Raw genomic sequence first — 13,731 nt, 5'->3', positions numbered from 1 at the left:
GATTTATAGAGGGGTAACAATACGTTGGGATCACGGGATCTGATCTCTCTTGTTATACACCCTAGAATCTTGTTTGCTTTAGCAGCTGCTGCCTGACATTGAGTGCTGCTGCTCAGCTTATTTGTAATGAGAATACCCAAGTCCTTCTCCTGTTCTGTAGTCCCGAGTTTACTTCCATTTAATGTATACGCAGCTATAGGATTACTCCGTCCTAGGTGCATTACTTTACATTTATCAACATTAAATCTCATTTGCCAAGTATCTGCCCATTCTCTATTGTCTCTATTTAGCAACATTCAGCAGAAGCATAATGGACATACATACAGCAACACTAAGCAGTCTAGCAGTGAATCCAGTAATAATGTGAGATAAAACACTTACTGGAACGCAGTCACATAATTTGTGTGTTATTGTACCTCTGTGTTACCCTTACTTTTCTCACTTTACTCCTCCCTCCTCTCCCATCCCTCCCTCTCCATAAGCTGTAATCTGATCCCTCAGTAAGATGACAGTCTGACTTGTTTTAGCTGTATTTCAGAGTCAATAATGAGTTTAGGAGGTGGGGAGAGAAGAAGAGGCTCATAAGTCGAAAAAGAAGCAGATTTTTCTAATTCCTAAATTTCTTATCTTCACTTATAGTGTTGTTTTATGCAAAGTTGGTTAAAGCGCAGTGTCAGGCTAGGTATGAGGAAATACAGAGAGACCAGCGAAAAGGGAGGGATAGGAAGAGGGAAAGCCAATGCCTAGGGGAGGGGGAGATAGTGATTCCTAACAAAACCTTCCACTTGACCCTGGCTCTGTGAGCGTCCCTAGATAAGTTACGCACCTGTGCGATACCTGGTCCTGGCTGACCCTGAGCTGGGCCCTAGGTAATGAACGGGCGGAATGAGCACTAGTCAACACCACTGAGTCCCAAAGAAGACAAAGGGAAAACAAACTGTTGAAAGCAAACTAATAACTCATCTCCAAGATGAGTTGGGGAGAGGAACAGCCTCATACAACGTTTTTCCATATGATTACAAGCTGACTGCTTGCCATCAGGACCATATAGAAACTAACGCTATCACCAGCAACATACCAAGGGGAAATGCAGGTATGTAAAGACACAGAGGGATAATGATTAGAAGCTGAAAGGAAAAGATATAGGCAGGGTCCTAAAGGGGAAAGAGTAACCCCTAACAGAGAAGACACACAAAAGTCCATTAACGCAGCGACCTTTTGCAGCCGGACACCATAAGGTTGTCTGTCAACCGTGACAGGTAGTGACCGATTAAATATATTTTTTGCATACATGTGAAAAAGCCCACTGTTACATAAAGAAAGACATGCGTGATATGTTACAATTCTGTGACTGCACCTTGGCTGGTAACTCGATGTTGTCCTTGAGAACCTGTCGTACGTCGTGCAACCCTCCCACCATGTTCCAGCCGTGGTCCTTTGGCTTGTGCAATCTGGCGTTCTTCAGGGATATGGGGGTGAAGCCTTTAAGAGCTTTTTGGAAATCTGACGTTGCCAAAATTAAATCTAAAATATCCAATAAAAAAAGCAATTAATAAGGAAAAGATATAAAATGTGAGAAGTACGGTACATTAGGGGTAGGTTTATATTAGGTTATATATTCAATAAATGTGTAAGAATCCGAACGAAGATGGCGGGGATGAAGCAGAAGAGAAGGGCCACGTCACCTCGCTTAGTGTAGATCTTTCTTGTAGCCACGCTGGATTCTATGGCTCGTTCCACGAGCATGACAAAGTCTTTGGCCACAAAACTTTCCGTTTCCTTTCCGAGGTGCTGGAGATCGAGGTCTTTAAACCGAGAGATTTCGCATGAAAGTCTGTTCTCCACAATGCAGCGCAAGACGTCTGATCTCTCCTTCTGGAGAACAAACATGTCATGTACAGAATTAGAAACAATAAATCTAGGAGATCATCTGCAATTTACATTTACCCAACTAAAAATATATGGACACCTATTTTTTTTATTTAAATGCATGCATTTTGGGCTAAAATTAAATTTTTACATATGAGTTCTGTTACAAATTTGGCATCGTTTAGCTTTTATAGGCTGCAAATTGCTAGCTGCAGAATGAGTAAACTGAGGATCAATCAGTGAGCTTGTTCTGGCGGGTACTTGTAACTATATAATCTGTCATTTCTGACCTCCTCTGTGATGGTTTATGACCACATCAATGCTCAGCTCAATTTTGATGCGGTCTGTGGTCACACATCAGCACAGAACAGTTAAAAAAGAAGTTAAAAGTGCAGTGGGCAGCACGGTGGCTCAGTGGTTAGCACTGCAGTCTTGCAGCGCTGGGGTCCTGGATTCAAATCCCACCAAGGACAACATCTGCATGGAGTTTGTATTTTCTCGCACTGTTTCTATGGATTTCCTCCCACACTGCAAAGACATACAAATGGGGAATTTAGATTGTGAGCTCCAATGGGGACAGTGATGCCAATGTATGTAAAGCGCTGCAGAATATGTTGGCGCTATATAAATATAAAGATTGCTGCTGATGTACGTAAAGTGCTATGGAATTAATAGCGCTATATAAGTGAATAAAAACTATTATATTATTACAAAACTCCTTGTCAGAATGAGCTCACTGATGGATCCTCAGTTAACTCATTCTGCATCCAGCAATTTGCAAGAAGAAGGGAATTTTGTTTACTTACCGTAAATTCCTTTTCTTCTAGCTCCTATTGGGAGACCCAGACAATTGGGTGTATAGCTTCTGCCTCCGGAGGCCACACAAAGTATTACACTTTAAAAAGTGTAACCCCTCCCCTCTGCTATACACCCTCCCGTGCATCACGGGCCCCTCAGTTTTGGTGCCAAAGCAGGAAGGAGGAAACTTATAAATTGGTCTAAGGTAAATTAAATCCGAAGGATGTTCGGAGAACTGAACCATGAACCAAAGAACAATGAACATGAACAACATGTGTACACAAAAGAACAACCAGCCCGAAGGGAACAGGGGCGGGTGCTGGGTCTCCCAATAGGAGCTAGAAGAAAAGGAATTTACGGTAAGTAAACAAAATTCCCTTCTTCTTTGTCGCTCCATTGGGAGACCCAGACAATTGGGATGTCCAAAAGCAATCCCTGGGTGGGTAAAAGAATACCTCGATAAAAAGAGCCGAAAAAACGGCCTCTTCTTACAGGTGTGCAACTGCCGCCTGAAGGACTCGCCTACCTAGGCTGGCGTCTGCCGAAGCATATGCATGCACCTGATAGTGTTTTGTAAAAGTGTGCAGACTCGACCAGGTAGCCGCCTGACACACCTGCTGAGCCGTAGCCTGGTGCCGCAATGCCCAGGACGCACCTACGGCTCTGGTAGAATGGGCTTTCAGCCCTGAAGGAATCGGAAGCCCAGAGGAACGGTAGGCTTCAAGAATCGGTTCCTTGATCCATCTAGCCAAGGTTGACTTGGAAGCCTGCGACCCTTTACGCTGGCCAGCAACAAGGACAAAGAGCGCATCAGAACGGCGCAGGGGCGCCGTGCTTGAAATGTAGAGCCTGAGTGCTGTCACGAGATCTAACAAGTGCAAATCCTTTTCACATTGGTGAACTGGATGAGGGCAAAAAGAAGGTAAGGAGATATCCTGATTAAGATGAAAAGGGGATACCACCTTAGGGAGAAATTCCGGAACCGGACGCAGAACCACCTTGTCCTGGTGGAACACCAGGAAGGGGGCTTTGCATGACAGTGCAGCCAGTTCCGACACTCTCCGAAGTGATGTGACTGCCACTAGGAAGACCACCTTTTGCGAAAGGCGTGAAAGAGAAATCTCTCTCATTGGCTCGAAAGGTGGTTTCTGAAGAGCCGTTAGCACCCTGTTCAGATCCCAAGGTTCTAGCGGACGCTTGTAAGGAGGGACTATGTGACAAACTCCCTGCAGGAACGTGCGGACCTGCGGAAGCCTGGCTAGACGCTTTTGAAAAAACACAGATAGCGCCGATACTTGTCCCTTAAGGGAGCCGAGCGACAAACCTTTTCCAATCCGGATTGAAGGAAGGACAGAAAAGTGGGCAAGGCAAATGGCCAGGGAGAAAAACCCTGATCAGAGCACCAGGATAAGAAGATTCTCCACGTCCTGTGGTAGATCTTGGCGGACGTTGGTTTCCTGGCCTGTCTCATAGTGGCAATGACCTCTTGAGATAACCCTGAAGACGCTAGGATCCAGGACTCAATGGCCACACAGTCAGGTTGAGGGCCGCAGAATTCAGATGGAAAAATGGCCCTTGAGACAGTAAGTCTGGACGGTCTGGCAGTGCCCACGGTTGACCCACCGTGAGATGCCACAGATCTGGGTACCACGACCTCCTCGGCCAGTCTGGGGCGATGAGGATGGCGCGGCTGCAGTCGGACCTGATCTTGCGTAATACTCTGGGCAGTAGGGCCAGAGGAGGAAATACATAAGGCAGTCGAAACTGCGACCAATCCTGAACTAAGGCGTCTGCTGCCAGAGCTTTGTGATCTTGAGACCGTGCCATGAATGCCGGGACCTTGTTGTTGTGCCGTGACGCCATTAGGTCGACGTCCGGCTTTCCCCAGCGGCAACAGATCTCTTGAAACACTTCTGGGTGAAGAGACCATTCCCCTGCATCCATGCCCTGGCGACTGAGAAAGTCTGCTTCCCAGTTTTCTACGCCCGGGATGTGAACTGCGGAGATGGTGGAGGCTGTGGCTTCCACCCACAGCAGAATCCGCCGAACTTCCTGGAAGGCTTGCCGACTGCGTGTGCCGCCTTGGTGGTTGATGTATGCCACTGCCGTGGCGTTGTCCGACTGAATTCGGATCTGACTGCCCTCCAACCATGGCTGGAAGGCCTTTAGGGCTAGATACACTGCCCTTATCTCCAGAACATTGATCTGCAGGGAGGACTCTGGCTGAGTCCAGGTACCCTGAGCCCTGTGGTGGAGGAAGACCGCTCCCCACCCTGACAGACTCGCATCCGTCGTGACCACCGCCCAGGATGGGGGCAGAAATGATTTCCCCTTCGACAAAGACGTGGGAAGAAGCCACCACTGAAGAGAGGCCTTGGCTGTCCGAGACAGGGAGACGTTCCTGTCGAGAGACGTCGACTTCCTGTCCCATTTTCGGAGAATGTCCCATTGAAGTGGACGCAGATGAAACTGCGCAAATGGGACTGCCTCCATTGCCGCCACCATCTTCCCTAGGAAGTGCATGAGGCGTCTCAAGGGGTGCGACTGGGCTCGAAGGAGAGATTGCACCCCTGTCCGTAGTGAATGTTGTTTGTCCAGCGGAAGTTTCACTATTGCTGCGAGAGTGTGAAACTCCATCCCGAGATATGTCAGCGATTGGGTCGGAGTCAATTTTGACTTTGGGAAATTGATGATCCACCCGAATCTCTGGAGAGTCTCCAGAGCAATGTTCAGGCTGTGTTGGCATGCCACCTGAGAGGGGGCCTTGACCAGGAGATCGTCTAAGTAAGGGATCACCGAGTGTCCCTGCGAGTGCAGGACCGCTACCACTGTTGCCATGACCTTGGTGAAGACCCGAGGGGCTGTCGCCAGGCCAAAGGGCAGCGCCACGAACTGAAAGTGTTCGTCCCCGATGGCGAAACGCAGGAAGCGCTGATGCTCTGGTGCAATCGGCACGTGGAGATAAGCATCTCTGATGTCGATTGATGCTAGGAAGTCTCCTTGGGACATCGAGGCGATGACGGAGCGGAGGGATTCCATCCGGAACCGCCTGGCGTTCACATGTTTGTTGAGCAGCTTGAGGTCCAGGACGGGACGGAAAGATCCGTCCTTTTTTGGCACTACAAACAAGTTGGAGTAGAAACCTTGACCCCATTGCTGAAGGGGAACCGGGATCACCACTCCTTCTGTTTTCAGAGTGCTCACTGCCTGAAGAAGAGCATCGGCTCGCTCGGGGGGCGGAGATGTTCTGAAGAAACGAGTCGGAGGACGAGAGCGGAATTCTATCCTGTAACCGTGAGACAGAATGTCTCTCACCCATCGGTCTTGGACATGTGGCAACCAGGCGTCGCAAAAGCGGGAGAGCCTGCCACCGACCGAGGATGCGGTTTGGGGAGGCCGAAAGTCATGAGGAGGCCGCTTTGGGAGCGGTTCCTCCGGCGGTCTTTTTAGGCCGTGACTTAGACCGCCATGAGTCAGAGTTCCTCTGACCCTTCTGTGGCCTGTTGGACGAGGAGAATTGAGACTTGGCTGAGGTCCGAAAGGACCGAAATCTCGATTGTACCTTCCTTTGTGGAGGTCTGTTGGGTTTGGACTGGGGCAAGGACGATTCCTTTCCCTTGGATTGTTTAATGATTTCATCCAATTGCTCGCCAAACAGGCGGTCGCAAGAAAATGGCAAACCGGTTAAGAACTTCTTGGAAGCAGAGTCTGCCTTCCATTCACGTAGCCACATAGCCCTGCGGACTGCCACCGAATTGGCAGATGCTACCGCCGTACGGCTCGCAGAGTCCAGGACAGCATTCATGGCGTAGGACGCAAATGCCGACGCCTGAGAGGTTAAGGACACAACCTGTGGAGTAGAGGCACGCGTAACTGCATTAATCTCAGACTGACAAGCTGAGATAGCTTGGAGTGCCCATACGGCTGCAAATGCCGGAGCAAAAGACGCGCCTATAGCCTCATAGATGGATTTCATCAGGAGCTCTATCTGCCTGTCAGTGGCATCCTTGAGTGATGCACCATCTGCCACTGGAACTATGGATCTAGCCGCCAGTCTGGAGACTGGAGGATCCACCTTGGGACACTGAGCCCAACCCTTGACTACGTCAGGGGGAAAGGGATAACGTGTGTCATTAAGGCGCTTAGTAAAGCGCTTATCTGGAAAAGCTCGGTGTTTCTGGACTGTATCTCTGAAGTCGGAGTGATCAAGAAATGCACTCCGTGCTCGTTTAGGAAACCTAAAATGGAATTTCTCCTGCTGAGAAGCTGACTCCTCAATCTGAGGAGTTGGAGGAGAAAGATCTAACACCTGATTGATGGACGCTATAAGGTCGTTCACTATGGCGTCCCCTTCAGGTGTATCAAGGTTGAGAGCGGCGTCAGAATCAGAGCCCTGATCTGCCACCTCCGCTTCATCTTCCAGAGATTCCTCATGCTGAGCCCCTGAACACTGTGATGAAGTCGAGGGACGCTCCCGGCGAGCCCGCTTAGCTGGCCTGGGACTGCGGTCCGTGTCATAGTCCTCACCGTGGGAGCTATGAGTCGCCCCAGGAGCACTTTGCTGCTCCAACCTAGGGGGGCCTGAGGGACAATGATTCAACAGTGCCCGGGATCTGTATTACTAGTCTGGACTGCAAAGCCTCTAGAATCTTAGCAGACCATCTATCCATAGACTCAGAAAGTTTGTCAGCAAATACTGCAAACTCTGTCCCTGTCACCTGGACGGTGGCAGCCGATTGTTCCACCTGGGCCGAGGGTCCCACTAGTGGCAAAGGCTCCGGCTGAGTGAGTGTCACAGGGGCCGAGCATTGCACACAATGAGGATAGATGGAACCTGCAGGTAGCATAGCCGCACATGAGGTACAGGTTGCAAAGTAAACCTGTGCCCTGGCACCCTTGCTTTTTTCGGACGACATGCTGTTGTCTCCTTTTAGAGCAATCAGAGAGGGTATATAGCCAAGGCAACCGTGCGGCCGTACAGAGTAAATGTATACAAAATATGGATATAAATATACACTTCTGCACCCAGGGGAGCAAGCACCTCGTAACAGGTGCTGCTTACCGACCGCCCTCAGCGTTTGTGTGACCACCAGATTCCCTGCCTGGGCTCCCAGCGCTGTTGGAGCTCGTCTCTGAAGATCCCCAGCGTCAGCCTGCTGCTAGTAATGGCTGCTAGCGTTCTGTGAGGAAGAGGGAGCCGTGGGCGTGCACTAAAAAGTGCGGGAATCTGGTGCCCCACTGTGCACAGTGAGGGGGGAGGAGGATACAAAGTATGCTCCTGCCCTCAGCGCTGACGTTCCGTGCAGCGTCCTGCCCTTACTCCTGACTGGCAGGCCCGGGGGCGGGAATATGCGGCACTAGGCCGCAAAAGCCGGGGACTCGAGTTATAAGCGCGGCCGGCAAACAAGCGCGGCCAGCGCGGTAGTCCCGGCGCACCAACACACCCAGCAGCTGCTGCAGCGTGTATCAAACAGGCGCTCTATGCGCCGTCCCCAAGGGGACACAGAGTACCTCAGAGTAGCAGGTCCATGTCCCTGACGATACCCGGGCTCCTGTCCAGCAGATTCCCCCAGGGGCTGCGGAGGGAGCGCGGTCCCAGTGCCTGGAGACCGTTTAGGATCCCACTTCACCCAGAGCCCTGTAAGGGATGGGGAAGGAAAACGGCATGTGGCTCCTGCCTGTGTACCCGCAATGGGTACCTCAACCTTAACAGCACCGCCGACTCAGAGTGGGGTGAGAAGGGAGCATGCTGGGGGCCCTGTAATGGGCCCTCTTTTCTTCCATCCGATATAGTCAGCAGCTGCTGCCGACTAACTTGTGGAGCTTGCGTGCATGTGTGCCTCCTTCAACACAAAGCATAAAAACTGATGGGCCCGTGATGCATGGGAGGGTGTATAGCAGAGGGGAGGGGTTACACTTTTTAAAGTGTAATACTTTGTGTGGCCTCCGGAGGCAGAAGCTATACACCCAATTGTCTGGGTCTCCCAATGGAGCGACAAAGAAAACAAAGAGCTTGTATAAGCCAAACAGTGCAAAATTTTGGATGGAATACAATTACAAAAATTAATTTTAGCCCAAAATACAGTGATTTAAGTTAAAAAAAAAGTCTCAAAGGTGTGCATATCTTTTAAGTCCCAATTTGTCCTGTGGCAACTAGCATGCACTGTATATCATTTTTTACAACCCCATTGTCTTATACCGTAACAAAGAATTATGAAAGGTGTTCAAGAGAATAGAAATGTGTGATATTCGCCTGCACTGATCTCCGCGGCTCCCGTTCTGTGATGGTTTGTGTTTCCTTTTACCATCCTTGACACACCAAAAATGCTCGCTCAGCAATTTTATAATGAGTCTTGGGCATTTACAGAGTAATTTATATTCCCTGGACAATCCCGAGAGGCTATAGCGAGCGCCTCTCACGCTGGATGATCTGTTCTATCCAGAATTATACTGAAATCCCATTGATATGAATGAGCACAATGTAATACTTCATTTCTCCTGTGGGGGTGCTGTAGGGAAATGTAAGACTTACTACCAGGTTTTATAACAGACTAGCTGTAGTACCTGGGCGTTGCCCGGGATAGTAACTGTCTCTCTCCCAGTCGCTGTCTGTCTGTCTCTTTCCTTGTCTGTCTGTGTCTATGTCTCTGTCTGTTTCTATCTTTCTGTCTGTCTTTGTATCAGTCTGTCTCTCTATCTCTGTGTGTCTGTCTCTTTCCCCGTCGGTCTCTTTCCCCGTCGGTCTCTTTCCCCGTCGGTCTCTTTCCCCGTCGGTCTCTTTCCCCGTCGGTCTCTTTCCCCGTCGGTCTCTTTCCCCGTCGGTCTCTTTCCATTTCTTTACTGTGTCTTTTCCGATCTGTCTCTTTCCCTGTCTGCCTGTCTCTGTATGTCTCTTTCCTTGTCGGTGTCTATTTCTCTGTCTCTTTTCCCATCCGCCTTCGTCTGTCTCTCTGTCCCTGTCTGCCTGTCTCTGTATGTCTCTTTCCTTGTTGGTGTCTATTTCTCTATCTCTTTCCCCGTTTGTCTGTATCAAGGTCTGTCTCTTTTCCCATCTGTCTTTGTCTGTCTCTCTCTCCCTGTCTGCCTGTCTCTTTCCCCAATCTGTCTCTTTCACCGTCTGTCTCTTTCCCCAATCTGTCTCTTTCACCGTCTATCTCTTTCACCGTCTGTCTCTTTCACCGTCTGTCTCTTTCACCGTCTGTCTCTTTCACCGTCTGTCTCTTTCACCGTCTGTCTCTTTCACCGTCTGTCTCTTTCCCCAATCTGTCTCTTTCACCGTCTGTCTCTTTCCCCAATCTGTCTCTTTCACCGTCTGTCTCTTTCCCCAATCTGTCTCTTTCCCCAATCTGTCTCTTTCCCCAATCTGTCTCTTTCCCCAATCTGTCTCTTTCCCCAATCTGTCTCTTTCCCCAATCTGTCTCTTTCCCCAATCTGTCTCTTTCCCCAATCTGTCTCTTTCACCGTCTGTCTCTTTCCCCAATCTGTCTCTTTCACCGTCTGTCTCTTTCACCGTCTGTCTCTTTCACCGTCTGTCTCTTTCACCGTCTGTCTCTTTCACCGTCTGTCTCTTTCACCGTCTGTCTATTTGTCTCTTTCCCTGTCTGTCTCTCTGTCTGTCTTTCTCTCTGTCTGTCTCTTTCTGGCTCTGTTTATCAGTCTTCCACCGACATCTTATTACCTCACATATAAAGCTTCTTATACTAACAGTTTATTTTGTTCCTATAGCAAACAATCACAGCTGCTAATAATAACCTGTAGTTCCAGGCTCCATTCACTTTAGTGGAGGCTGGTTTTTTGGAACGTAACTGTAAAGCGCGGGGTTAAATTTTCCTGTCAAAACATAGTCTACGACGTTCCCTGAGTCACATGAGGCGTCTGTGCAAAATTTCATGATTGTAAATGAGACGGTGCGGATTCCTTTAGCGGACACCACACACATACACTCAGCTTTATATATTAGATTCCAGCGGATCATTTGGGGTTTCAGCAGGGCAGACGTGTGCGTGTCACTGCTGCTCGTTACCTAACACAGTGCCCAGTCATATCCTAAAGATATATTCTTCTGCCTGATATAGCAGAATAATATATACATAATGTATACAGGCTGACTGCACGAAACAGAGTTACTCCCACCAGGCGCGGAGCTCAGTGACCACTATGGTTACCTGTCCTGGTGGCTGGATGGATTTAAGGCACTGGAAAAGATGAACTCCCTGCGATGAAATCAGGATGGGATTTAGTGAGTGCTCAGACTGGCTCGTTGCGATGACGGTGATCTGTGTCTCCATCCGGATTATTTCCTTCATTAGATCCTTCAGAACTGAAATACACAAACCATAAATGGTACTCTTTATGGGGTACACATAGTTTGTATGTTTTTTTTATTGGGGGATGGAAACACCTATAATATTGCCATTTTTTTGTTATTTATGGTACAGGATTACTTTATTATGCATAAAAGGTTTCTGTTTTGCTTTTTGTTTTTTTTGCTTTCTTTTTAACTTTTTCTTTCATCATTTATTTAGTTACAGCGAATCTTGCTATGTAATCTGAAGACAGCATGCTGTAGGCGTTAAAACTCAGATTTCAGTGATGCTTCTGTTATCAAGGTTTCTGCTATGTTTGTTTTAGCACCAGGAGATTATCATTGCTGGACTACATTGGCTTGTGCTTGGTAGTCTGGCATGCCCCCTACTGGGATTGGCATCTCACTGTCTATAGACATTGCACATAGAGAGCCTAGAGTGGGCGGGGGCAGCTTTCTCAGCTCTGCTGCATTGCTAAATCTAGAACTCTGTTTGTCTCAGAACCATTTCACCCAGTAATCTAAGTGATACGTCATTGGATTCAGGGTCTCTTTGCCTACTTCAGATGAGGTAGCAAAAACCTGCTGACAGATAAACTTTATTGCAAATTCAAGTTTATTAAACTTCACCATGACTGTGACACTATGTGGTATGGGATTGCAGAGGAAACACATTGATCTCCTTGCTTTTGTTTTCTCTTGGTTTGCTTTATGGGTTTGTACTTAATCTGAAACAAAACTGTTGTACCCAGATTGTTCTCTGAATACTTCTTTTCGGACCGGGCTCTGTACCGCATGCCCAACTCTTCTACATTGCCACTAATTAACCTTGTATAGCCCGACTACTCTCCTGACACCGCGTCTGCACTGCACGACCAACTCTGCTCATGATCCCTTAGGCTATGTGCCCACGAGACTCTGTACCCGCGGATTTTGCCGTGGAAAACCTGGGATTTTCTAGTTAAATCCACAGGTTTAAGCAAGTACAGACACTCCCCATGTTATCCTATGGGACATGGGGAGTGCATGGACACAGCACTCCCCATGTCCCATAGGATAATGTGCGGCTGCAGAATACGCTGCGGATGCCCCGCAGTCACACATAACTGCATGTCAATTATTCCTGCGGAAATCCCGCTCCTCCACTATGGAGATACAGGGCGGGACTTCCGCAGGTAAGTCGCACGAATGTCCGCAGGTTTACCGCAGCTATTTCGCTGGAATCCCGCAGCAATGGATAGCTGCAGATCTCGGGGATCAGCTGCGGGAAACCTGCGGACATACCTGCGGATATATCCGTGGATACAATGTCCCGTGGGCACATAGCCTAACTGTGTAGGTTCATTACATTTCATTTCTGGAGGTCTACGGCTGTTATCCTATGCAACCATATCTCCCATTGAAGTCCATGTACCTCAACCAGAACCGAACCAAAATTGTAACAGAGGAGGGTGCTGAATGCTGGACCCCAGTGCTCACTACAGAGCAAACCAGTGATGGAATTATTTAATTGAGGACTTGAGTCCAAGTCATGTACCTCGACCAGAACCGTACTGACGTCGTGGTACAGGGGTGCTGAATGTTGGACCGCAGTGCTAACTACAGAGCAGACCAGAGAGCATATAAATATAGACTTACCATAGGACACTTGCTTGCTGCGCACGGCCTCGGGGCTATGCTCCTGTTCCGGTGTTGCCGGCACACCAGCGATCTGATCCAGGTCATCCAGTAAAAGCACAGCAGGTTGCCTCCACGCCACCTCCGCAAATCCTTCTTCTAGAGTCTGGCATAAGCTTTCTAGAGTCTTCCCTGAAATGTCAGCACATAGGAAAGGATTACCACAAATGCTGGCTATTACAGCACCAATATCTGTCCATAGAATCAGTGTTATGAACCAGGAGGCTCAGGATGAGCAGGACAATAAGTCCTTCCTTACAAGGCGAAAGTTGCAAATGTCTGATGAGTGATATTTACCGATACTGCTAAGAATTGTCTGTCATAACACTATTAACAGCACCCTGACTATTACCTGACTATGGAGGGGGTCACCTTTTGGGAGTGGCTGTAGCTCAGTCTCATTCAAGTGAATGGGACTGAGCTATAATACCTGGTACTACACTACAGATGGTGCGAAACCGTGTGGTGATCATGCACGGGTCCTGCCACTGCCGATGCGGATGTGATTGGCACTGGACAACCCCTTTAAGGCCGCCACGCATTGCTTGAACCTACCAATTTCAGGGGGACTGTCTAAAATACTGTATTGGGGAGCATCCAATCTTTTCCCTATGGCAGATGTAGTAGTAATGAAGGATCAGGCATGTTGGATTCTAACATGTCTGATCCTTTTGTTCAAGCAGGAAATAAGCTGCTACTGGAGGAGTGTGGCAGATGATGCTTATGTCTATGGGAGTATCAGCTGAACATTTCCTCAGTAGTTCTTCCTGGCACAGAGCTATGCATGTACCTTTTAATAATTTACAGTCGATTTCTTCCACATAAGCTTCGAGGTTGTTAAACGCTTCTTTACACAATGCTCTGGCCACGGTGGACTTTCCACAGCCCTGAAATAAACAAAAACATACATAAACACCGGGAACATTCCTCCGATATATACCATACAGTGGCACCTGTAATCATAGGATCCCATTATTAAAAATAAACATTTGTGTTACTCTGTATATACACTGTATGGCATCAATCGTCCTGGAGTCATTTTTTCAAAAACGACATTTTAATAGTCAAAATATCTGTATAGT

The 13,731-nt window shown here is 48.3% G+C and overlaps 2 protein-coding genes across 3 annotated transcripts in view; one reads left to right on the top strand and one right to left on the bottom strand.

Annotated features, from left to right (window-relative positions):
- The window catches only part of RBM48 (RNA binding motif protein 48), a 115,167-nt gene that overhangs the window by 25,281 nt on the left and 76,155 nt on the right, over positions 1 to 13,731 (top strand). The gene's annotated exons all lie outside the window — the stretch shown is intronic.
- PEX1 (peroxisomal biogenesis factor 1) overlaps positions 1 to 13,731 on the bottom strand; it is a 95,044-nt gene that overhangs the window by 35,946 nt on the left and 45,367 nt on the right. For both annotated transcript variants that reach the window (XM_075315653.1, XM_075315654.1), the window contains exons 11-15: positions 13,440 to 13,536; positions 12,611 to 12,781; positions 10,833 to 10,987; positions 1,686 to 1,875; positions 1,358 to 1,524 (exon numbers count right to left, since the gene is read on the bottom strand). In XM_075315653.1, the coding sequence (XP_075171768.1) occupies positions 1,358 to 1,524; positions 1,686 to 1,875; positions 10,833 to 10,987; positions 12,611 to 12,781; positions 13,440 to 13,536 (780 nt within the window). The remainder of the gene's footprint in view (positions 1 to 1,357; positions 1,525 to 1,685; positions 1,876 to 10,832; positions 10,988 to 12,610; positions 12,782 to 13,439; positions 13,537 to 13,731) is intronic.

This window comes from Anomaloglossus baeobatrachus, chromosome 6 (genome assembly GCF_048569485.1).
Source record: "Anomaloglossus baeobatrachus isolate aAnoBae1 chromosome 6, aAnoBae1.hap1, whole genome shotgun sequence".
NCBI classification, from domain to species: Eukaryota; Metazoa; Chordata; class Amphibia; order Anura; family Aromobatidae; genus Anomaloglossus; species Anomaloglossus baeobatrachus.
The sequence above is the reverse complement of the archived record's forward strand: the minus strand, read 5'-3'. Positions and strand labels throughout refer to the sequence as shown.